The 27,109-nt window shown below is 34.7% G+C and overlaps 1 protein-coding gene across 7 annotated transcripts in view; it reads right to left on the bottom strand.

Annotated features, from left to right (window-relative positions):
• Nucleotides 1-27,109, bottom strand: part of Uggt1 (UDP-glucose glycoprotein glucosyltransferase 1) — a 107,967-nt gene that overhangs the window by 70,460 nt on the left and 10,398 nt on the right. For 6 of the 7 annotated variants that reach the window (XM_078017285.1, XM_021721712.3, XM_021721719.3 and 3 more), the window contains exons 4-12: nt 24,228-24,358; nt 17,091-17,203; nt 15,093-15,267; nt 12,764-12,860; nt 11,802-11,880; nt 7,768-7,868; nt 6,855-6,954; nt 5,373-5,433; nt 942-1,033 (exon numbers count right to left, since the gene is read on the bottom strand). In XM_078017285.1, coding sequence (XP_077873411.1) covers nt 942-1,033; nt 5,373-5,433; nt 6,855-6,954; nt 7,768-7,868; nt 11,802-11,880; nt 12,764-12,860; nt 15,093-15,267; nt 17,091-17,203; nt 24,228-24,358 — 949 coding nt within the window. Of the gene's footprint in view, nt 1-941; nt 1,034-5,372; nt 5,434-6,854; nt 6,955-7,767; nt 7,869-11,801; nt 11,881-12,763; nt 12,861-15,092; nt 15,268-17,090; nt 17,204-24,227; nt 24,359-27,109 lie in introns of those variants that run through there. The other variant, XM_021721722.3, reaches the window with a different exon arrangement.

The following is a 27,109-nucleotide window of genomic DNA, read 5'->3' as shown; positions in this document are numbered from 1 at the left end:
TTTAATGTTTATATCAATATTAATTGACAGAGGCATGTATACACATACACACACACACACACACACACACACACACACACACACACACACACACGACCGCAGAAAAAATCTGGAGAATTGCTGGGGAAAAAGAAAGGGAGTTGGATGAAATAAGATGGGATGAAATTTTACTTCTTAGTTCCTTTATCTCTGTATTATTTTGCATTGGTTTTAATGAGCAAGTACACCATTTTAATATACTAAAAAGGGCTGTATATGTTTTTAATAAACCATTCAATAAAAACAATTTTTTTAAAGTATTCATATCCATTTAACTGACTTATCACTAGCTTCATAATGTAATAAACAGGCATAAATGTTTAATTAAAATAACTAATATGAAAATATTTTATTGTGTAAACTACTTCTGAAGTATTAACAATTACTTTTATTTTTGCAATTAGGAAGCCAGTAACAACTGTCTTGATTTTAATTCCAAGGAAAAAATCTGAATTCTACCTGACTATCCCCTCCCACCAAAATCATAAAGATAATTTGGGGCTAAATAGTTTTAAACAACATTTTAAGAATAACAAAAAAGTAGGTTTTCAAATAATAATGCCTTCAGAGACAGCATTTTGAATAAACCCCTTCGCACTATTCCAAAAGCAAGAGGTCTTTTCTGATGCTATCCTTAACAGTTTAACTTTAGCTCTAAAAGGGCATCCTTGAAAAACAGAGTCCTTGAACATGCATTATGTTACAAGGTGGCACTAGATCACAATGTCCACCCCAGGGACAGCATGGGCCCACCTCCACACCTTTGGGGTTGGGGAGTACAGCCTGGTAAATTGTCTTTGCCTCATGCCACAGTAAGAAGGGACAACAATCTGAACACATCACAAGGAGCTACATACACATTATAAAAACTTAAAAAATGAGAAAAAAAATATCATCTGTACCTGAATATATCCTGTGTATCTAAATCAATATGAAGCCCATTGATGAAGAGAGCAGAGTCTCCAGGCTGTAATCCTAAAGTTCCCTTAAAATACTGAAAAAGAAAAAGGAAATTATTAGAGAATGGTGAGAGAGTATTGAACAAACCCTTCTGCATTGCTGGGGTTTACTGTCTGTACAAATCTTGATATTCTAAGGCGGGGTTAATATTTCCTTCCATATACTCTCACATATACTCTCACACATCTTCTTTGAATTCAATATAATAAATGAAAGTGCTGATACATAGGACATACACCTTTCTTCCATTTCCTCCTTCCCTCATTCTAATGATGATAAGGGAAATTCTAAAACCTGTCTGAAAAAAAAGTCAACAAGAAACCCAAGTTACTCAGTGGAGCACCCAAAGACTCTTACTTTTGTTCACCAGTGCCAGACAATAGTGGGCAAGCTTTCTATCCTTATCTTTTTTACATTTCTGCTGTTTTCCCTATCTGTGATATCAATTAAGGCTGTGACAGCAGTCAATAATAACAGCTGAACCCTCTTGATGAAGTTCAGGGATCACACCAAAAAGGGTTTCCTTCAAACCAAGGCACACCAAAAAACTAAGCTGCTGTGCTGGGGACAACAATGCCTCCTGCTGCCTAGATCTGCCCTCCATGCTGTCTTTCACCTGCCAGACCCCAGATGCTGACGGCCCTGCACTCAGGTGGCTATGCAGTCTCTGAGATTTGCCTGAGCCAATGGAAATTGCTCTGATTTCATGTTGAAGTATCTGTTAATAATGAGCTTTCCATTCAATTCCTCTTTCTCTCAAAAGAAACTATTATTGGTATATTCTATACCACAGGAAACTGAGCCACATAGTGGAAACCAGAAGAAATTAGATACCAGAAGCAAAACTTAATCCCTTAGGAATCTACAGCTGGACAGGGAACCACTGAGCTCCCTTCACCCACTAATTGTAGGCAGACTAAGAAAAAATATACTTTTAAGATCTAGTGTCACATGGGAAAAGAACAAAACAATGAGGAAGCCAGAGCTGTTGCTTCATGGCCATCAGGATTAAGTAGTAAGCAAGATAAGGGGATAATATTAAAATACACATATATTTCAAAATATTGGGTTGTATATCACGAATACATACTTGCCAATTTAAAAAAAAAGGGGGGTAAGGGGACAATGCAGAGTTGCATCAATTGAGAATTGGCATTTCGGGGCTGGGGATGTGGCTCAAGCAGTAGCGCGCCCGTCTAGCATGCGCGCGGCCCGGGTTCGATCCTCAGCACCACATACAAACAAAGATGTTGTGTTTGCCTAAAATTAAGAAATAAAATGTTAAAACTCTCTCTCTATGGGGTAGAGAGACAAGATGGGAGGGGAGGGGGGGATAGTAGAAGATAGGAAAGGAAGCAGAATACAACAGATACTAATAGGGCATTATGTAAAAATGTGGATATGTAACAGATGTGATTCTGCAATCTGTATTTGGGGTAAAAATGGGAGTTCATAACCAATTTGAATCTAATGTATGAAACATGATATGTCAATAGCTTTGTAATGTTTTGAACAACCAATAAAAAAAAAAAAAATAAAAATAAAAAAAAAAAAAACTCTCTCTCTCTTTAAAAAAAAAAAAAAAAGAGAGAGAGAATTGGCATTTCTTCCATGGGAGAGAAGAACTACACACATCCACTTATTCCAGAGTCAGAAAAACTGACTCTCAGCTGGTAAATACAGTTTATATCTGTTTCTAGATCTGGACACTAGTAACACAGGTGAGTTTACTTTGGGAAAATTAATCAAACGGAAGATTCGGGATCTGGGCACATTTTTGTATGTTTTATACTTTGGGATGCATTTTTTATGTACTTTATGTTTTAATAAAATGTTTTACTCAAAAGCAATAAGAACCCAGGAAACACCAATATATCCTGCACAATTTATTTTATTTTTTTTTTAAGAGTGAGAGAGAAAGAGAGAGAATTCTTCAATATTTATTTTTCAGTTTTCGGCGGATACAACATCTTTTGTTTGTATGTGGTGCTAAGGATCGAACCTGGGCCTCACGCATGCCAGGTGAGTGCGCTACCTTTTGAGCCACATCCCCAGCCCTATCCTGAACAATTTAATGTTCTGTCTTCTTAGTGGGGGAAAGCCTAAGTAATATTTGATATTATTATTCTGGAAATTTGAATTAAATAGTTTTATCAATTCAGTCAATATTTGAGAAATACTTGGTTTACTTATTTCTCAGAACTATTTAATTAATTAGTATCCTACACATAAAAGTTAAGGAAATTTGGTGTAAAGGCAGTGAATTGAACACAAGTATTTTTTTCCCTCCTGAAACTGTACTGAAAAGACAGGAAAAGAACCTTTTTTAGTTATGAGTTCACAGGGCAAAAAGAACAGAAAAGAAAAAGGCCAACAAATTTTGGAAGCCGAAGGGAAAGGGGTAAGTAATAACTGGACTAGTAATTCCAAGAAAGCTTATTGCTAGGTAGAAGGTAGGAAAAGTCAATAAGAAACCCAAGTTACTCTGTGGAGCACCCAAAGACTCAAGAATTCACAGCCCAAAGGACACATGTATAAAAGAGGCTGGCAGAAAGCCTCTTTAAGACATGGCCCTGGGCTGGGGATGTGGCTCAAGTGGTAGCACGCTTGCCTGGCATGCGTGCGGCCCGGGTTCAATCTTCAGCACCACATACAAACAAAGATGTTGTGTCCGCCGAAAACTAAAAAATAAATATTAAAAATTTTCTCTCTCTCTCTAAAAAAAAAAAGACATGGCCCTCCTGTTGATGCCACACAGCCAGGTGACTATTGTCACTGAACCCTACACTCCAGAAAAATGGAGGCTCATGGCCTAGAAAGAGCAAAACAGAGAATCTGTGGGCTGTAGGAAATTATAGATAAGCACAGGCATCCCTGCTGAAAATGGGAGATTGAAGATGTTTCCAAATGCTCTTCCCTACCAGGTTTCTATAACCCTGGCAGCCAGACTATACACTCCAGGCAGAAAATTCACAAATCTTCTGGAGACTGATCAGTCTCTTTGATGAGAGTTTTCCTACAGCTGTCAAATTTTTAAATTCCAGGAGTTTTTCATGCTCTTGAATTCTTCTTTGCTGGTATTCGCATGGCTCTCTGAGAATGAAAAGAGTGCCTTTGTTTTCTTCTCTTTGCGATGCCTACTTCCTCTTCTTTTTGTTGTTTTTGTTTCCACCCCACTTCTTCCAGACAGGCCTTGCTATGTTGTCTAGTCTCACCTTGAATTTCTGGGCTCAAATGACCTTCCTGCCTCAGCCTCTCTAGTGGCTGGACTACAGTGCCCAGCTCACTTCCTCTAAAGCAGCCTGTTTGGGATGTCAGTCTCTTGTCTTTGGTATTGGAGGCTTTCCTCAGGTGTCTAGTGATAAGTGGCTAACTGCTTATATTGAAGTGCAAAGCACTAAGAATCTGATAGGCCTGGGCAGTCTCTACAAATCAGGGTACCCTAGGAAATGGCCACACCAGAACACCCTATAGTAAAAAAGTCTCATCCTTAAGGCTTCCAATCAGTTTATTCAAATTACTAGAGTCAAAAAAAAGGTTCCAAATAATTCCAGGAAGCATAAAGAGGTCTCATACTTCTCAACGAGCACAATGGACATCAAAATTTCAAAAAGTAATCCTTCAAACTTCTAAATTGACTCCCAATCTAAAGCCACATACCTAGCAACTGATCAATGAAAACAAGTGAAAAATTTATGTTACAAAGGTTAAAATTGACCTCCCTTGCAACTTTCTCACATAGAAGGATATACTGTATCAAAATGAGAGGAAAAACAAAGAAGACATGGAACCCAAGAAAAGCGGTTAAAGGAAAGCCCCAGGATGCCTTGTACACATTTGACATAAAAAGCAACTTATCCAAATTTGAGTGATCAAAACTGGATAAAATTGCAATAGGGAAGGCTGACAAAATGGGACAAGTACCAATATGGAGAGGTAACGGCACACTAAGGGGTTGACAGTGGAAGAAAGATAAATATCATCCTTGAAATAGAAAGCTAAAAAATAAAATACCAACTTAGGCATACTAGAAATCTGAAGAAAATTATCTGAAGAATCAGCTAAAGGTTGAAAGTGGATGCTCTAAGAAGAGGTAAACATAGTATGAAATGCTGTTAGGGAACATGTTAGGAACTCAACAGGGTGAAACATCAGATAATGCTGTTTTTTAAATAATGTGGTAGAACCACTTGATCTTTCAAGTACATTCATATTCAATTTTGGTCAAAAACTAAAAACATAAGATAGAAATGAACAAAATATCACCATCCTTGACAAATGAAAAGTAGCAGTATTAAATGCTACTGATTAAACTCAGACTTCTTCTTGAAAGGTACAACACAAAACAGTCAATGTTTTCCAATGGTTAATACCTTCTGATTCTCTTCCACTTCAGTTCTAAGTTCCGAATTCACAGCTGTTTTCGTTATTGCTCTAAGGAACAAAATCATTATCAGCGCTCACAATAGACAAATCTTCAGTTTCTATTTTTCTAATTATAAAACATATTGTTCAATAAATTACAAAAAATGAACAAAATTTTAAACCTATACAATTGATAAACATACTTCTACTCTCATACATGTCCGATTTTAAATCACTATATATCACTTGCCTAGCATGCACAAAGCCTTGGGTTCAATCTCCAGTACTGAAAAACAAATAAAATATAAATAAACAGAACAAAACAAACAAAAAAAAGAAGCAAATAGCAGTACTTTAAAACAAGTGGAGTTATTTCCAAGTTCTTACTTAAATGTGTACCATGCTCCTATATATGATTTCTACTGCTCACAGACTAAAAGATAATATTAAATAACTAAGGCAGCAGATTGTACATCCTTTTTAAGCACTTATGGTGAAGGTGGAATTCTCCATCTTTATCTTCAAGTAGGATGCTAGACCAACAACACTTAAGTAAAAAACAAATTTATTTATAAAACATCCCACATCAAAAGTCAAAACACTGCAGTGACTCAAGAAAGAAGCAGGCAACCATCTATCTCAATGCTTTCTAAAAATTTGGCTTTTAAAACAATTAAAAAAAAAATTTTTTTTTTAAAGAGAGAGTGAGAGAGGAGAAAGACAGAGAGAGAGAGAGAGAGAGAATTTTTGATATTTATTTCTTAGTTCTCAGGGGACACAACATCTTTGTTGGTATGTGGTGCTGAGGATCGAACCCAGGCCGCACGCATGCCAGGCGAGCACACTACCACTTGAGCCACATCCCCAGCCCCAATTTTAAATAATCTTAATAATAGAAAGCAATGTTAACAAAAAATCAAAATGTTATTCTTGGGCGGTAGCTCAGTGTTAGAGCACCTGGTTAGCAATGCATAAGGTTCTGGGTTTGATCCTCAGCACAATCTAAAAAAAAAAAAAAAAAAACTTATTCTGTCACCATTAACAAGTCACTTCATCTCCCTGACTCAGTTTCTTCTTCAAGATTCGATGAGATGACACACGTACAACCCCTGAGAAAGCCATGGTCTCTGGCACACTCTAGATTAGTAACATCAGCATATGCTATACTCTGTGACTCACTCAATTCTAAAAGGCAGGTATTGTTATTCCCACTCTATCATTGATAGTGATGTAAATAGAAATTGTTCATTTGCAAAGTCACTTCAACTAGTAAATAGACAAGAATGTTGCCTACATCTGTCAACCACACCATGCATGATCTTGTTCTCTTCTCACAAAGAGGGTTCCACTCACAATAGTGATGATGAATAAAAATTTATATTTTCTAAGCATTTTCAAAGTTTACTTATGTCATTTAGCATGTAAATATGAAGATAATTGGTATATAACTAAGAAGAAGAAGAACATATCAAAGTCTTACTCGATGTTACCTGGCTTTGGTAGGAAAATTCTGACTAAGATCTTTCATCACCACTAAAGCCAACTCCACAGGAGCAGACAAGATTCGGGCAGCAGCCTGGAAACTGAGGTCTGCAACAATGCCAGATACCAGTTAGAAGGTATTAGCCTAACACAATGAGAAGCACATAAACACCACCTTTTGTTCCCACTATTTTCTTGATAATAAAGAATGTCATAGAATGCAACCATTCCAAAAAGTGCCCATGGTGCAATTTCAGGTTTCCCACCTCATGGATCCCTAGAGTGTTCACTGAGCCAATCCTGATCTTTCTGTAATAAAACACTAGGACACATACTAACACCTTTAGAAGAGGCTAAATTAAGCCCAAATTCTTTTCCTTCTTCTGAATTTACAATATAGCACACAATATAACATTAAGACATTTAGTAAATTACATTGGGGGGGGCTTGGTAACTTGCTCTTCAGAACAGAAAAGTACACACGCATGTTCTACCCCCTACATTCCTTCACATTATATCACATTCCTTAAAATATATATAGGTATATATTTTAAGAAATGAATGGGGAATGAGAGTTGTAGTTGAATGATAGAGTCCTTGCGTAGCAACTACCAGATTCAATCCTCTGTATCACCAAAAACAAAAAAGTACACATATAAGAACATAAAGACAAGATACATATTTCTGACATTCAAGCTTATACGTCTGGTCACTGAAAGATCTGACATTCATTTATGCTGTACTTAAGGCCTAATGTTCTCTGTCTACAAAAGGACTTGCTTTCTTGTCAATTAATCATACCTGCTTGGTCTTTAAAATCTTAGAATTATGTGAATACATTCAATCAAATTCAAATTCTGCATTTAATACAACAAAATTTATAAAATAAGGACAGAAACGATCTCTCTAAATTTTCATCACCTTGCAACTGCCAAACTTTCAAAGGTGCCATTTCATTGGTACTCTCTACAAGATGTTTTCTGAGTTCTTTCAACTGTTCCTTCAGGTCAGGGTGTAAGTCTCTGAAAGAAATATAAAATCAGTCCTTTCCTCTCAGTTGTTTTTTCTCTCTCAAAGTACACTTGTACAAGGACTCCAACTTCACAATTTCCCCTTTTCAACTCTAAAAAACCTTCTTGGATACAGGTAAAAAAAATTACAATACAATTATATTCCTCTAAAAATAAGATAGGAAATCAGTTATTTCAAACACCGTAAAATTTACACATTGAAATATAAAGCACTATAATAGGGATTCCCAACTATAGCAGAAGTTAGTGAAACTAGGAGTTTCTTTTTTGAAGAAAAAAATGGGGCCTTCAACTTTACCTGTAGTTTTTTACTAGAACTGTTTTATTTTTAAGTAAAAGAAGTCTTATATTAGGATTTGGAAAAAAAGAAAACTCTACAAAGTAGTTCTCTAGAATACAAAAACAAGTATACCAACAATCAATTCTGGGCGGTGAGTTGTATGGGTATATATTATTCTCTCTACTTTTCTAGATCTTTTTAATTTCTCAAAGAAAATTGGGTAAAAATTTCTTCCAGTCCCAAGATGAATTTCCTTCAGCCTATATATAGTGATAAATTGTCTAATCAGTTATGAATTCTTATACTGAAATACAGTACAATCCGTTTAAAGCTACTGAAATAGTTATCAGAGACAGAGATGTAACATTTATGTCAGACAGACTTATGGCTGGGAGATTACATTCTGTTAAGTGCTAAAAACTCAATTACCCTAACCAAGAGGTACTCTAACCTTCTCTAATCACCAAGATACAAGCTCAACTCTTTTTTTAAATTTTTTATTTTGAGAGAGGGTCTTCCTAAATCCCCAAGGTAGAACTTGAACTTGTGAGCCTCCTGACTCAGTTCTCCTAAAGAGCTGGAATTACATGAGTAAGTCCAGCTAGAAACTTAAAATTTCTTAAATGCAAAATGAAGAAATTAAAATATTCTCTCAGATCCCTCACCTTCCAAACAACCCAAGGGATCCTCCTGACCCAGCCTCCATAGTCGTTGGGATTATCGGTATATACCACAATATCCAGTTTTTTTTTTAAAGATATTTATATTTTAGTTGTAGTTGGACACATTACCTTTATTTATTTTATTTATTTTCACGTGGTGCTAAGGATCAAACCCAGGGCCTCACATGTGCTAGGCAAGTGTTCTACTGCTGAGCCACAATTCCTGCCCCACCATATCCTGTTTTGATATGCCGTTTTTTTTTTGGGGGGGGGAGGGTATTTTCTTCCCTTTTTTCTGTAGCGTAATTTTTTTTATTAATTACTCAAGACAATACAATGATCTTGACATATCATACATTTGATTCAAATAGGGTATGAATTCTCATTTTTCCACATGTACAGACTGCAGGATCACATTGATTATATATCCATGTGCATTCATACAATAATCCTAGTGTCAGTTGTATTCTGCTGCCCTCCCTATCCCCTGCCTCCCCTCTCCTCCCCTCCCATCACCTCTCTCTACCCATTCTACTGTGACACTTATCTCTCTTTTTTCTTCAAAACAGAGAGAGATAATTGATTATGCCTTTTTAATCTTGAATCTATAGATGATGCCTACAGACTGATGGACTGTTCCCACCACACCCTTAGTTCATGTTGAAATCTTAACCCCTAATGTGACACTATTAGCAGATGGGCTGTTGGAAGGTGATTGAATCATGAGGGCAGTTCTTTTTTTTTTTTTTTTCAGAGAGAGAGAATTTTGACATTTATTTTTTAGTTTTCGGCGGACACAACATATTTGTTTGTATGTGGTGCTGAGGATCGAACCCAGGCCGCACGCATGTTAGGTGCGCTTGAGCCACATCCCGAGCCCGAGGACAGAACTTTCATAAATGGGATTTATTCCCTTGAAAGAGGTTCTAGAAGATGGGCACAGTGGCACATGGGTGAAATCCCAATGACTTGGGAAACTAAAGGAGGATCCCAAGTTCAAGGCCTGCCTGGGCAACTTAGTCTGTCTTAAAATAAAAAGTTTAAAAAAAGAGGCAGGGGATGTAGTTGAGTAGTAGAATGCCCTTGGATTCAATTCCCAGAACCAAAATAAATAAATAGTAGGATAAAATAATGTCTAAGAAGACTTTTCTTTATAAAATACTACGATGTTTTCATAAAAATGGTTTGGAATTGTGAAACTTTAAATAGTATCATTAAGAATATTTTCTAGGGGCTGGGGTTGTGGCTCAGTGGTAGAGCATTTGCCTAGCACATGCAAGGCCCTGGGTTTGATCCTCAGCACCACATAAAAAAATAGTAATAATTAAGTAAATAAATAAAGGTATTATGTCCAATTACAACTAAAAAAATAAACACAAAAAATTTTTTTGTTTGTTTTAAAGAATATTTTCTAGGAGGGGCTGAAGCTGCAGCTCAGTGGTAGAGGGCTTGCCTCCCACACGTGAGGCACTGGGTTCGATCCTCAGCACCACATAAAAATAAAGATACTGCGTCTGTCTACAACTAATAAAAAAAAAAAGAAGAAGAAGAATGTTTTCTAGGAGCTGGGGCTGTGGCTCAGTGGTAGAGCGTTTGCCTAGCACATGTGAGGCACTGGGTTCAATACTCAGAATCACATAAAAAATAAACAACAGGGCTAGGGTTGTGGCTCAGCGGTAGAGTGCTTGCCTCGGACGTGTAAGACCCTGAGTTCGATCCTCAACACCTCATAAAAATAAATAAATAAAATAAAGGTATATTTTTTAAAAAGCTTACATTTATTTAAAAAATAAATAATAAAATAAAGATATTGTGTCCATCTACAACTAAAAAAATGTTTTTAAAAATTGCTTACATTTCTTTAAAAAAAAAAAGGCGGGGGGGGATATTTTCTTGCGGGGCACATGCCTGTAAAACTCAGTGGCTTGGGAGGCTGAGGCAGTAGGATCACAAGTTCAAAGCCAGCTTCAACAAAAGTGAGGTGCTAAGCAAATAAAATACAAAATAGGGCTGGGGATGTGGCTCAGTGGTTGAGTGCCCCTGAGTTCAATCCCCAGTATGAAAAAAAAGAGAATATTTTCTAGCTGGAAATGGTGGTGGTGCAAGCCTTATCCCAAACACTCTGGAGACAGAGACGGGAAAATAGCAAGTTCCAGGACAGCCTCAGCAACTTAGCAAGTTCCTAAGAACTCAGTGAGACCTTGTCTCAAAATAAAAAATAAAAAATAAAAAAAAGGGCTAAGGATGTGCCTCAATGAATAAGCACCCCTGGGTTCAATCCTCAGTACAAAAAAATAAAATAAATAAAAAATTTCCCCTTTCATAAAGCCTAGTCTAATAAAATGTATTTTAATTGAGCAAGTACAAAATCTATTATACATCTTTTACTTTTTTTCAGATTATGTTTAGGATAAGCAAATAGCTACAATCACTCCAAGTTAAAAACCCATCTATGAGAAAACATTAAATAAAACAATTTGATTCACCCTATTATTCAATCAAAAACTGGTATTTAACTTTATTCCATTAACTGAGAGGGAAAGAAAATTAACTGAAGCTACAGGCAGGTCATTTAAGAAAAAAGAGATTTAGTCAGGTGTGATGGGACACACTTGTCATTCCAGCTACTCAGGAGGCTGAGACAGGAAGATTTCCAGTTCAAGGCCAGCCTCAGCAACTTGCTGAGACATATCTCAAAATAAAACAAAGAGGTAGCTCAATAGTAGGGCACTTCTGGGTTCAATCCCCAGTAATGCAAAATAAATAAATAAATAAAATTAACAAATTTCACAATAACTGAAAATTGCTTACTTTTAATTAGAAGCAAAGTGAGCATTTCTCCAGTTTAGACTATAAATATAAAGTGCTATTAGATCTGTACTTAAATAATCATGAAAGAGATGACACCAGGAATACAGAGAACTCTGAAGATTTAAAGAGAATAAAGGACATTTTAGAAATAAATAGAATATACTTACATACCTTAATTTTCCAAAGAGGAATCCCTGAACTTCATCAATAGGATCATTTTCACCAATTACTGTAGTGTTTACCTCAGTTCCTATAAAAACAGTAAATATATGTCTAATGGTTCAGATTAGAAATACAAATGTTATAATTTGATAAAATTTGAGTAATGTAAAAATAAAAGTCAGAAACACCTGAAATAAAACCATTTAAAATGTAAATACCCCAATTATCATTTTGCAATGTCTTTTAAAAATGTGTTTAACATTTCCTGTGATCAAAAAGAATATTTTTCCCATAAACTGTAAAAAATTTCAGATGCTAGAATTTCAAAATTAACAGCTTTTAATATTATGAACAAAGGGTTCTTCAAAATCAAAATTCTGAAGAACCTGCAATTAGGCAACTTAATCCTAAATATAATTATTGAAAAGCCAAAATGAGTACGAGGCTATTTTCTACTTGCTTCACTACCCAAACTGGTAACTTTTATGCTTAAAAAGAAAAAAGACAGCATGTAAAACTTGTGGTTGAAATAATGATTTCAAAATCCCACAAAATTAGAACAAGAAAAATTCAGAGTAAACCATTTAAGTTGAGAAAATAATAAAAAACTGTTCATTAAAGTATATTTAAAATTTCACATTGTAATCACAAATTAACGGTTATTTGCAAATCATAACATCAAAAAACAGCTACTACTAATATTTATTAAACTTTCTGTGCAAAAAACTATGCTAAATTCTTTACTTATTTATTCATCCAAAATACTTAAAGAAGAATATTGTCATCACCTGCATTTACAGTGAGAGAAAATTAGGACCTAGAGAAGTTGTTTTAAGGTCAACCTCTAAAGAATTATTGGACAAAGAAAACAGCAGTAATGACTCCTAAATCTGTTCTTTTTCATATGGAAACAAATTCCCTTTTAGTTTATATTTAAAGAAAACACATTGGTCTTAATTTTATAAATTCACCTTTCACCTGAGTATCATCCTTGGCCTTGTACTCAGTGCTCTTAATGGCCAATTCCACACCATAACCAGAGAGATGAACTGGCTCCCTTCTGGGATTCTGTAGATAAAGCAAGTATTCCATCATTACTACCTAGCTTGTTATAAGGCACACGCCTGTAATTCTAGCAACTTGGGAAGCTCAAGCAGGAAGATAGTAAATTGGAGAGCAGCATCAGTAACTTAGCAAGACCCTTCTCAAATAAAAATTTAAAAGGCTGGTGATATAGCTCAGTGGTAGAGTGGTAGAGTTCAACTCCCAGTACAGCCCCCCCCCCAAAAAAAAGTTTGTTATGGGTCACAGCACACTTGACTATACATCATTAACATTGCATCTATTAGATATCACTTAAGATCATGTACTTAAAATATCTTTAGCTTGGGGCTGGGGATGTGGCTCAAGCAGTAGCATGCTAGCCTGGCATGCGTGCGGCCCGGGTTCGATCCTCAGCACCACATACAAACAAAGATGTTGTGTCTGCCGAGAACTGAAAAATAAATATTAAAAAAGAATTCTCTCTCCTCTCTCTCTCTCTCTCTCTCTCTCTCTCTCTCTCTCCCCCTCTCCTCTTTCTTAAAAAAAAAAATCTTTAGCTTATTTTTTTAAGGATATTAACTGTGTGTTCAAGAGAGTTTGCTACATACCAACAGTAATAAAAGCACTTATCTACCATTAAAATATTCATTCTATTTTTGGAAAAAAAAAGTCAATTACAACTTTATTTTTCTCTCTCCAGAAAATCCTAGCCTCCTTTACATATTGCATCTCCAGGACTGTGAGAATTAAAATTCCAATGTAGAAGCAAAAATCAGATGAATGGACAGTTGAAAGGGCAAAGATTCTAAACCATGTGAGAAAATGGAGAATGAGAACAAGTAGCTCTAGAACCTACATACAGAGCAGGGTTGAAAACTGGTGAGGTCTCAAACCCAGAAGGGCTTTGTTAGTACCATATGTGTATATGTATGTTTTTTACTGAATTTTTTTTTCTTTTTGGTAATGGGAATGAATTCAAGGGCACGCAACCACTGAGCCACATCCTTAGCCCTATTTTGTATTTTATCTAGAGACAGCATCTCACTGAGTTTAGTTTAGCACCTTGCTTTTTGCTGAGGCTGGCTTTGAAGTGGAGATCCTCCTGCCTCAGCCTCCTGAGCCGCTGGGATTACAGGCATGCACCACCACACCCGGCCTTTTTTTTTAACTAAATTTAAATGCTTCTGGCAGGGCATGAGCTAACAAAATGCCACAGGCTCACCACCATCCTAAATAAATGATGGTCCTTTTAAACTTGTTTTGTTTTGTACTAAGGTTTGAACATAGGACATTGCATAGGGCTATGTAAGCCCTGAGTTACATCCCCAGCTCTTTTTATTTCATTTTGAAACAAGGTTTTACTAAGTTGCACAAGCTAGCCTCAAACTTGAAATCCTCCTGCCCAACCTCCACATAAGCTAGGATTATAGGCTTGCAGAACCATGCCTGGCCCCTTCAGACGTTTAAATTTCAAAACCAACAAGGGTCTAGCAAGAAAGAGGGAGAAAAGTTGTTAAAAACTCGACTTTGATAAATTTGTTTCTGCTCATTTAAATTTTCATTTAAAATTTTATTTTACTTGTACAGATTTAGCACCCAATGTTCACCAAACTCATGATTACACACAAACCTTGAAGGCTAACAATCTTAACATAAAAATATCTTAAATGCTAAATGTTACAAAAAGCTTAATTTTAAATCAATTCTGCCTGATTTCACCTCTTTAGAAATCTTCCTTTTCCTACAAATGAAAAGGTGCCAAAAAGGAAAATAAAAAAAGGTATGTAAAGGAACTGAATTCAAGAATCAATTTCATAGTATGACAGCCATATTAAATTTAACAAAGATCATTTACATAATTAATTGTGAAATAAAATGCACACTTTATTAAGCCACTTTTTTAGTAAAATTGTTTTATATCTCTTCAAAAAGTTAAGCCAGGCAATATCTATGCACAAATAATAGATCTGATAAAATCTATTTGATTTTTCAAAAAGAAGTTCAAATAACTAAATTATTTTTAAAATATTTTTTAGTTGCAGATGAACACAAAACCTTTATTTTGTTTATTTATTTTTATGTGGTGCTGAGGATTGAACCCAGTGCCTCACATGTGTTAAGCAAGCAAGCACTCTACCTGTGAGCCACAACTCCAGCTCCTAAGTTATTTCATAAAAAGGGAAATTATGAGCTTATGTTCTAAGGTCATGGAAGGCAAATTAATATACAAAAATTAAAATATAATTCAATACTTACAGATAAATAATGTCTGAATACATAATTGATTTTGCCTAAATTGCTTTTTGATATAAGTTGGTGGTGGAAATTAGAAAAGTTCTCATGGCCAATTTCAGAGTAGAAAATCACCACTGGGCTTTCAGGATTGGATGAGGGATATCTGTGATCTCCTTTGAACAACAAAGGTTTGGGTCTGGAAATAAACATTGAAAGCTCAAAATTATCAAGTTAAAAAAGATTTTAAACATTAAAAAAGGTACAAAATGTAAAGTATAGCTAAATGACTTAAGTAAAGATTATAAGAATCTTTATATAAATGGTATCACAGTCTTAGTCGTCACTTGGTAAGAATATTGTCAGGTGCAAGCCTGACTTGTTCATGATTACAAAAAATAAAAATACATTATATAAATACTAACTATAAATACAAACACAGATTAATAATTGTACCAATTCCTAGAGAAGGGGTAAAGGCAAGAAAAATAATACATATCCAAATCTCTCAGTACTAACTCTGCAGGATATTTTTTACCATATAAAAATGATGATTCTTTTGTCTAAAAACCTAAGTACAAATACTGCAAAAAGCTTCAAAGTTGATGCCAATTATAGCAAGTCTCTCCTGTACCATTGCAACTATTATAGTCTCTCCACTAATGGATCTAACATTTCTGTTTCCTCACATGTTTTAAAATTTCTAAAAAAAAAAAATCCCTAAGTGTGATCATGATACTAATAGATCTTAATGTACTACCTACTAATCCCTACTATGACACATTCAACAGAATGAAAAGACATATGAATGAAGTTGTTCATTGTAGCCTTTTTAGAAGAGCAGAAAGAAATAAAAACAAAAAAATGGAAAAACCATCAGTAAGACATTTTTTATAAAAGTTTTATGCCTGTGTTTAAAACACTGAGGTACACCTAAATGTACCAAATGGAAAGATGCCTCTTACCATGAAAAAAATCTAATAGGATAAATGCCAAATTATGAAAAGTACTTATAGCCTCTCAGAAGAGGAGACACCATTGCTCTCTTTATAAAGGTCTGCATTATGGTTATAATAGATTAAAGTTTTTTAAAGAATTTTAAGTTATTAATTTTGTTTGCTCAAGAGAGCACCATTTTACTATGCAGCCATTCTTGAATGTTCTTGACTTGACCCTGAGCTACCTAGAACATACACTTAATACAGTGGTTGTCACCTCACTAAGAGCACTAATGTCATTTGGTGGGCAGACACAGCTGGGCACACAATGTCCATAAGGAGATTCACACCACCAAAAATGCCATTAGCATTTCTGATAGAGCAGACCTCCACTATATTATATTTACAGCAGCATTAGAGGAGGTACTGAGGGTTTGCTGCTACCGCCAGACAGCAAAGTAGGTACTTATTATTGCTGTTTATTACAGAAACCTAAATCTCTTTAGGCAAAGAAGCCTAATTTGGTGGGGTGGAGGTTGGTTTTTGATTTTTTTTTTTTTAACAGTACCAGGGATCAAACCTATAGCCTTGTGCATAATAAACAAGAGCTCTACCACCTAGCTGTGCTATACCTCCAGACCAATTTCATTTTAAAATCAGGATGCAATTATCTTTTATTTTGTCTTAAGCTAATAATATCATGAGAGATCATTATCATTAATATTATTACTTTAGGCACTAGATTTTATACACACAGTATTCCTGCTAAGCTAATGACAAAGCCTAGTTAATATAGCTCAGACAACAGTACTAAATCAACAGGAATATTTATACTGTTATTATCTCCATTTTGAAGCGAGAATAGGAAAGATAGTACTTTGCTTCATTTTGCAAAATTATTTTAAGTGATGGAAACAAGATTCACATCCAGTAACTCTGGTTTCAGAATCCAGACTATAAACTATTACACCTATAGACTATAAAATAGAAAAGAAAAATCAGAAGGAAGACTTAGCACAGGGAAAAACACACACACACACAAAAAAAAATGCATGACACTTAAATTAAAAAACAGAAAATCTACCTCTCAGATGCTGTAAGTAGAAGAGTTTCCAAAGTATGAAAATCACAGGTCTTCTTTCCATGAACTGAAAAAAATGAATCACATCCTTCTGGTGGAGGCTCATTAGCTGCTATCTGTTGTAGAAGACAATATCAATAATTTTTTACAGCTTCTTACCAAAGTCAAGTTAAAAACATGTATGTTCTAAATATGTGATTAAATTATAAAAAGATATCACCAATAAAGGCAAAACTAACATCTACTCAACACCCACTCTGAGCCAGGCAAGTAAGAGCTTTCCAGGCCAGTGCTCTTCGTATATCACTCAGTTCCTCCCACATCAGGAGGTAGGTGCTAGTAGTTCTCCAAAATAAATGTTAAAATTACATCTTGGAAGATATTGAAAGATATCTATGGAATGAATATAGAATGTAGCATGTAAAAAATGAAGCTCAAAATGTCAATTTTAAGTGCCAAGGTATAACTATGCTGTTCTAATTAAAGATAATATGTAAATTAACATTAAGCCCCTCACTGAATAGGAAGAATTACAGACTCTAAAAATTAATTGAGTAAAAAAAAAAAAATCCCTTCAGATAGAAAGGAAAATTATAAGCACTGCACAAAGATATTCAAGAACAAGGCTGAATGAGACATGAGTTTTTGTGTAGAGTGGGTGAAACACATTTAACACCAAAGGAATAAAAGAGACAATGTACTGCAACTTTAAGAAGAAGAACTCTGAAGAGGAGTATGACAGATAGGAAAAGGAAAAGATATAATGACAAGCCCTGGTGTGTACACTCGTATCATCTATGCAACATACTAATGTTAAGATGTCCTTTTCTATATATGTAATACAAATAATTGAGAAAGATGGGGAAAAATGGAAAGTCTATTATAAAAAACTGAAAATATTAACGTTTTCATTACATTCTTCTATTTTTATTAATTATTATTTTTTAAAAAGTACGAACCAAAAAAAGAATAATATAACAAATCCTCACATTCCCATCACCCAAATTCAATAAATATCAACTGGTTGTCAATCTTATTTCATCCACCTTTCCACCATACTCCACTTTGACACAATTCCCAAATAACTTATTTATAATGTTTTATTTATAAAGTCTCTTAGTTATATCAATAAGAGAGATCTTTTTTAAAAATATACCACTATCACACTTTTTTTTTAAATCTTCTGCAAAGATGACAAATGGCTTCATAGTTGTTCAATCTTCCTAATTTACTCCACAAAAACAGAGTAACTAAACAGCAAAGCTCCATGAGAAGACATTTCTATGACACAAAATACAATAAGACCTGCAAACATGCAGAGGTCATGTAGTGGGAAGTAACAGAGGATGTAAAGATCCTTCAAACAACAAAACTCCAAAACAGACAATAGTTTCTCAATGGAAAGGAAGGTGGCCCAATGATTTCTGTCCAACTAAGCAACAGGTGAGCATGAAGCATCAGTAGTAAAGTTGAAAAGGGCTGGGGAGATATAGCCACTCTGTATAATCTCTCAAAACTCATGAGCCAAGACTCTCTTTCAGGACAGAGCTCAACTGAAAGGAGAAACCGCTGAAAACTTGAGGAGGCCAGATACACAGAAACCATGGAAGAGAAGGTCCAAATAAAGATGCAGGAAGGGGGGCTGGGATTGTGGCTCGGCAGTAGAACCGGGTTCGATCCTCAGCACCACATAAAAATAAAGGCATGTGTTGTATCCATCTACAACTAAAAAAATGAATATATATATATTTTTTTAAAAAAAGAAAACACTAAGGTTATAAAAAAAAAAAGATGCAGGAAGGGAACAATAATGAAATCTCAAACAACAAGCCATTGTATTTTCTTAACACCATATAAAGTCAACAGCAGGGGGAGCAATGTTAATTTCTAATAGCTAAGAAAAACTAATCTCACAACAAAATGAGCAGAAAAGTCTCTATATCAAATCCCATACAAAACTATTGTAAAGGGCATAAAAAGAAACAGAATTAACATTTATAGACGAGCATTATACAACAGAAATTACAGGGATAGAAATAATCCACATCTGCCCAGAACAGTGGCACAAATTTATAATCCCAGAGACTTGGGAGGCTGAGGCACCAAGATCCTAAATTCAAGCCTCTGCAATTTAATGAGACCCTTTCTCAAATTTTTAAAAAAAGGGCTGTGGATGAAGCTCAGTGGTAAAGCATCCCTGGGTTAACTCCTATTACCACAAAAAAGAAGAGAGAGAGATTATCTATATCTGTACTGTCCAAAGTGGTAGCTACTTGCCTTATGCGGCTTCTGAGCACTTAAAATGTGGCAAGTTCAAGTGAAGAGGTAATTTCTTTTTTTTTTAACTTTAATTGATTTATATTTAAAAGGCCACACATTGCCAGGGCCTACCATATTGGACAATATAGCTAGAGGCAATAAAACCATGTCAGAAATATACAGCCAGAAGATAGATTAAAGATGTAATCTATTACAAACAAGTTAAAATGTATTAAGATGATAATACAACGGATTGTGGCTCAGTGGTAGAATGCTTGCCTGGTACGTGAGGCCCTAGGTTTGATCCTTAGCACCATATAAAAATAGATAAATAAAATAAAGGCATTGTGTCGATCTACAACAAAATAATAAAAAAAGATAATACAAGACAAAAAATAACTTTAAGTTAGAAAAACTCACAAATGAGGTGATAAAACTAAAGAATTTTAGAGACTTAAAAAATCATTTTAGAAATAAAAACTAAGCTAGAAAGAATATAAAAATAAACACAACAAGTAATGATTTAAATTAAAGTAGCTCAGCCAAGCACAGAGGCACATGCCTGTAATCTCAGCAACTTCCAAGGCTAAAGCAGGAGGATCACAAATTCAAGACCAGCCTGGGCTGCTTACTTAGCAAGACCCTGTCTCAAAAATAAAAAGGGCTAGGGATGTAGCTCAGTGGTTGAGTGCCCCTGGGTTCAATCCCCAGTACTGAAAAAAAAAAAAGAAATTAAGAGTAGCTCAAGGTAACAGCACTTGGCTAGCATGTGTGAAGCCCTATGTCTGATCCCCTAGATTCAATCCCCAACACCACAAAACAAAACAAAACAACAAAAAAAAGAAGTTAGAGATAATGGCTGGGAGTATAGCTCAGTGCATGCTTAGCATGAATAGGCCCTGGGTTTGATTCCCAGCCCAAGACAGAGAAATAAAGAAACAAAAGTAATTTTCTTAAATTTAAAAAAGAAGAAAAGCTGGGCATACACAGTAATCACAGAGGCTCAAGAGGCTAACGCAGGAAGATGACAAGTTCAAAGACTCAGCAATTTAGTGAGAATCCAAGCAACTTAGCAAGACCCTGTCTCAAAATAAAATGTAAAAAAAAAAAGGGCTAGGGTCAGTGGTTAAGCACCCCTAAGTTCAATTGCTGGTACAAAAAAAAAAGAAAGAAAGAAGACATTCAAGAGAATAGGATGAACAATGAAGATCAGCAAAGAAAAATCAACATATATAATATGAATCACCAGAGAAAATATGTAAACAAAAAAAAAGGGGAAAGAACAAACTATAATGTAAAAAAAAAAATCTGAAACAAAGAAACTATTTGAAATTCTGTACTAAAAGCACATATTATATACCAAATAATATTGACTCATAAAAATCACCACTAAGTTATATTCTTTTTTTTCTTTTTTTTTAGAGAAAGAGAGGGGGGGAATTTTAATATTTATTGTTTTGTTTTCTGTGGACACAACATCTTTATTTGTATGTGGTGCTGAGGATCGAACCCAGGCTGTACGCATGCCAGGTGAGCGCGCTACCACTTGAGCCACATCCCCAGCCCCAATATTCTAGTAAATTATAACTTAAAAGAAAAAATCCTCTGGACTTAATAGACAAAAAGAGGATTGAGAATATAGCTCAGAGGTAAAGAAGCTGACTCATATGAATAAGGCCCTGGGTTTGATTTCAGCACTACTATGGACAAAAAAATAGTGCCAAAAAACTTTCAAGGGAAAGAAACTGAGATTATTATCACATTATATGTGGAAGACTATGATAAAAGAGAAATGAATGGTTAAGATATCCAAGAAATGAAAATATGAACCAAGGTTTCATATCTAGACTTCAAGTGCAAAGGGCACATAGAAACAATTACCTTAACATACAAAAACTGAGTAAATATTATTCCCATGAGCCATTCTTGAGTAATCTGCAAACAGCAACATCAAAAAAGCTAAATAATTAGAGACATTTGCCTAGACTAGTGGTGAGTAATAAAGATATAAGTAATTATAGAACTAAGATGAAATGAGTTAGCCTAAAGTAAGCCAAAAAAAAATATCAAAACAAAAAGGAAAAGGACTGGGATGTAACTCTGTGGCAGGGCAACCCCTGGGTTCAATCTTTAGTATCACAAACACAAACACACACACACACACACACAAAAAAAAAAAAAAAAAAAAAAAACAGAATAGTGGAACATACACACTTCCTGATTTCCAAACTTACTACAAAGGTACAGCAATCAATGTGGTACTGGAAATAAAGACAGAACAAAAGACTAGAAGAGAGAGCCCAGAAATAAATGTTTGCATATAAGGTCAACTGATTTATATATCAAATTATGATATGAACTACTATCCAGAATATATAAAGATTCCTACAACTCAACAAAAATCAAACAATCTGATTCAAAATGGGCAAAGGAGTTAAAAAGACATTTCCCCAGAGAAGATATGCAGAATGACACTAAATAGATAAAAAGATGTTCTATATTATTGGTCTTAAAGAAACACAAATTAGGGGCTGGGGATGTGGCTCAAGCGGTAGCGCGCTCGCCTGGCATGCATGCGACCCAGGTTCGATCCTCAGCACCACATACCAACAAAGATGTTGTGTCCACCGAGAACTAAAAAATAAATATTAAAAATTTCTCTCTCTCTCTCTCTCTCTCTCTCTCTCTCTCTCTCTCTCTCTCTCTCCCCCCCCTCTCTCACTCTCTCTTTAAAAAAAAAAAAAAAAAGAAACACAAATCAAAACCACAAGAACAAACCACTACAAACTCATTAGAATGGCCAATTTAAAAATCAGGAAATACCAAGTGTTGAGGAAGATATGGAGATTAGAACCCTCATGCATTATTAATGGCAATGTAAAACGATGTGGCCAACAGTGAAATAACATCTTTTTTTGTAAGGTGAAAAAAGTTCTGAAAATGCATTAATGCACCTAGTATCAATAAATTGTACACTTAAACTTAAGAGCAGCAAAAATCATAAATGTTATATGTATTTTACCAAAATAAAGGAAAAAAATAAACAAAAACCTAAATGGTTAAACTAAAAGGATGATATTGAATTCTGGTAAATAAAGGCAAAGAATCAAGTAGGTGTTCTGCCTTTCCTATGTGGAACAATATCACCGAACAATACCAGATTAGGATATATATCACATTCCAGAAAAAATGAATAAGAAATGACAGGATGAATCACCACTTTACAAACCCCCAAAGAATTAATAATTTAGCACAGAGCAATAATGACTGCTAAATCAGAAAAAAAGAAACCAATTATTAGGTGTCTCTAAGAACAGAACATTACCTATAGACTGAACAAAGACCCAATTCTTTTTTGTTTTGTTTTGTTTTGTTTTTTTGTTTGTTTGTTTTTCTCTTTTTTCTTTTTAATTTCTTTTTTTTTTTTAAGAGAGAGTGAGAGAGGGAGAGAGAGAGAATTGTAATATTTATTTTTTAGTTATTGGCGGACACAACATCTTTGTTGGTATGTGGTGCTGAGAATCGAACCCGGGCCGCACGCATGCCAGGTGAGCGCGCTACCGCTTGAGCCACATCCCCAGCCCCAAGACCCAATTCTGATCAAGCTTCTGGACTCAACTGCCAATTTGTAGGAAACAGACAACAGAGGAAAAAGTTGAACTGTGCCAGAAGTATGTGATCAACAAAATATAGTCCATGAAAAAAAAAAAAAACTACAGTGCAAACACTCCAAGTCATACAATGGAAAAAGGATGGAAGAAAACAATAAATTAAGAAAACCTCTTCCAAAGATATCAAATTTTCTAACACTAGGCAAAACTAACTAAATTGAGTCGATGTGCATGCTTACACAGTAAAATGATAGAGAACCATAGGAGAAGATTCCAACAGAACATGACAATGTGGTTCCTTTCAGAAGACAAAAGGTGGCTGTGATGGGGTCAGAGCACATGGAGTGCTTATAGGGTGCCTGATTAAGTCCTATTTCTCTGACTAGGTGAAAATCACAAGAATGCTCACTTTAAAATAATTCATTTGGGGCTGGGATTGTGGCTCAGTGGCAGAATGCTTGCCTTGTATGAGAGGCACTGGGTTCAATCCTCAGCACGGCATAAAACATTAAATGAATGAATAAATGAATGAATGAAAAGAAAAAGAGGTAAAAGAGGTTTTAAAAAAATAAAATAATTCTTTATACTATATAACCATTGTGAGTGGTTCTCTATACCTATCTAATATTACAAAATGGTTTTTAAATGAACTTTTCTTTCATATCAAATGTCCACTTAATGTACACATATTTGTCTCTTCTGCTCCCGTCTTTGTCAAGATTCAAACAAGATTCCTGCACTACATTAAACATTTTTAAAATTCTCTCCTGAAGTTGTTCTGTCCTTTTTCTTTTCCTTTAATCATTTATTCATTGAAATAACCAGATCACTTGACTGCAAAAAGTTTCCCTAATGATAAATTTTCCTGATTACATCCCTGTGATGCTGCTTGACACTTCCTGTCTCCTGTATTTCCTGTGAACTGCTTTCAGATCTAAAGGCTGTGATTAGATTTAGGTTTATTGGTTTAGCAAGATTACACCTCCCAGACAGTATTACACACACAAAATCTGGTTCCCCTTTTTGTGCAGATATTTTTTCCTTTCTCATATAAACATAAGTGCAAATTACATTTTTAAGTATCTGTGATTTGAAGACTTAACATTAGTTTTGCTGTTTTGCTTATTATTTATAAATAAATCACAAATCCCAGAAAAAGTCAGGCAAAAAAGTGATAGCTCTGTAATTCAATTCCAGAACAACTGTAATCTATCCAATTATCATGTCATACACCATTCAAAATGCTGTTAGCTAGAAGCACTAGATTTACCTGCTGGAAGGCCTGAATTGTAGCCGAGTAGGAACGAAGAGACAGACAAAATTTCAACAAATTCTGCTGTAGAGGTGACAAAAACTGAAATGCAGCTTCCAAAATCGAATGATAATAGGAATAATCAGTACCTGTTGAGGAAGAAAATTAACCAAAACAGTTGTATTTGACATGAGATATCAAATAAGATAGTTTTTTGAACTTTTGTCAAATGCTTAAAAATTCCCTAGAATATACAATGCAGTTGGATTATTCTTCTCTTCATCCTTTGGTTCAAACTATTACCTCTTCCTGGACTATTTTCCCACTTACCTGGATGACTTACTCTTCCCTACTTTCAAAAGGAGAATTTAACTGTGAAATCACCTACTCTAGGAAGTCACCCAGATCTCTACTCCATGCATCAATGAACTAGTTACAGTATTTCTTGGATCCCAGAATATTTCTTTGCTTTCACATCATTTACTAAATTATTTATTCACTGTCTATCTACTAAACTAAACTTCAGGCCTCACAGGCAGAGGCCATGACTTATTTATCTGGGTATCCTGGGTACTTAGCATATGTTTTCTACCTAGCATATGCTATTTACTCAAATAACTAAAACAAATTTTAAAAAAAATAGAAACTGAGCAATGTGATGAGAAAATACAAGGCATTAAAAGAAACTGATAAATTCATAAAGTTTGAAAAACATTTAAACAAAAAGTTGAACCAAATTATTTGAACGGGAATAAAAAACATCTATTAGTATGAAAAATTTCCCAGGTAAATAAAAACTACAAGGTACTAAACAATGTACATAGTAAACTATGTTTTTTTACCAAAAGAATGAGAAATAAGGATATATATCTGTCTTGTCTGTGTGTGTATATGTGTGTGTATATACATACACACGTGTCTGTATATTGTAAAAAATTTTAAAAAATTATTCAATTTTAAAAGGAAAAGTATTAACATTTTTAAAAGCTGAATATAAAAGGTTCTATACAATATTAGCATCTTTTACACAGAAAAAGAGAACAGAAAGAAATACCTCAAAATGTTGCCAGAATATTAATGGTGTCAATCTTTGGGTGGTAGAAATATGAATATTTCAAATAAATAACATGTTTAACATACTCTATGATCACTTCCAAGAATTCATACTCCTGAAACTTTAACCAAGAACATATATCAAATATATTGAGGAAATTTCCTTTCAAATGTCAAATTTCAAGTCTCATGATAAAATCAACTTTGATTAATTTGTTCCATGAAATCCTGAAGTAAAATGATTTTTCATAACTTAATTGTAGTTGACTCTAAAATATATATAAGAATGCTTATTCAAAACCTTTATATATTTCTATCCCAAAAAAAGATTCAGACAACTATTAAAATGTATATTATTCTAATAAAATTGGTGTTATTTTAATGAAATTAAAAAGTTATACTGGGCATGGTGCCACACGGCTGTAGTTCCAACTACATGGGAGACTAAGGCTTGGACCCATGAGTTCAAGACCAACCTGGACACATAGCAAGACCCACATCTCAAAAAAAAAAGAGTTAAAAATCAATTTTAATACTTAACAGCAGTTATATAGTTTTCAAAATTTCTTCTTTAATAAGGACTTACACCTGTAAATGTAATATTCAAGGAATGAGTTGTTTTGGGTTGTTTGGGGTTTTTTTGGGTTTTTTTGTTGTTGTTGTTTTTGTACTGGGGATTGAAACCAGAGGCACTTTACCACTGATTCCCATACCCAGCCCTTTTTAATTTTTATTTCGAGATAGAGTCTTGCTAACTTGTTTAGGTCATTAAGTTGCTGAGGCAGGTCTTAAACTTCCTCCTGCCGCTTCCCAAGTTGCTGATTACAGGCATGGACCACTGCATCTGGCCAAATAATTATTTTTGTATGCAGTATAAATTTGAGTTATAAGCCTTGACTTTTTGTCCCAGTATTTGTATTGTTCTTTTATTAGAGTGTGGAATACATTTGATTTTTAACCATTTAGTGTTAATTTAATATCCATCTGACCTGATTCACTCTCTTTTATACGAAATAATTACACAAGTGATCTATATCTATTAATGTTTATGCAGTTAAGTTCCTGCTAATCCAGAATGTTTTCCATGTATGCCTGCCAGCCACCCACCACTTTAGAGGTGTGCAATGTATCAAATTAGTGTTGTGAAAGCACATCATAAACAGTAATGAGTGACCCAGGATATATCACTAATTTGATACCTTGACACTTAAGTGGTGGGTGGCTGGCAGGCATAATGGAAAACATTCTGGATGGCAGGAACTTAATGATAAAACTTAATAGATAATAGATCACTTGTGTAATTATTTCGTAATAAAAGAGAGTGAATCAGGTCAGATGGATATTAAATTAACACTAAATGGTTTAAAATCAAATGTACTTCCACACTCTAATAAAAGAACAATACAAATACTGGGACAAAAAGTCAAGGCTTATACTCAAATTTATAAACTGCATCAAAAATAATTATTTGGGCCAGATGCAGTGGTCCAGGACTATAATCCCAGCAACTGGGAAAGCAAATGCAGGAGGATTGAAAGTTCAAGGCCAGTCTCAGCAACTTAATGAAACTCTCAACAACTTTGTGAGACCCTGTCTCAAAATAAAAAAATAAAAGGGATACAGCTCAGTGCTAAAGTGCCCTTGGATTAAATGCCCAGTCCCAAAAATAATAATAATTATTATTATTATTGTTGATATTATTATTATTTGGGCCAATAGTCCCAGCCACTCAGGAGGCTGAGTCAGAGGACTGCTTGAGCTCAGGGGGGTTCAAAGCCTGGGCAACACAGTAAGAGATCCCATCTCTTAAAAAATAAATAAATAAATAATTGGTATAAGTCTATGGG

The sequence above is a fragment of the Ictidomys tridecemlineatus genome, chromosome 7 (assembly GCF_052094955.1).
Source record: "Ictidomys tridecemlineatus isolate mIctTri1 chromosome 7, mIctTri1.hap1, whole genome shotgun sequence".
Lineage (NCBI taxonomy): Eukaryota > Metazoa > Chordata > Mammalia > Rodentia > Sciuridae > Ictidomys > Ictidomys tridecemlineatus.
Note: the sequence above shows the minus strand (reverse complement) of the source record. Positions and strands in the feature narration are given on the sequence as shown.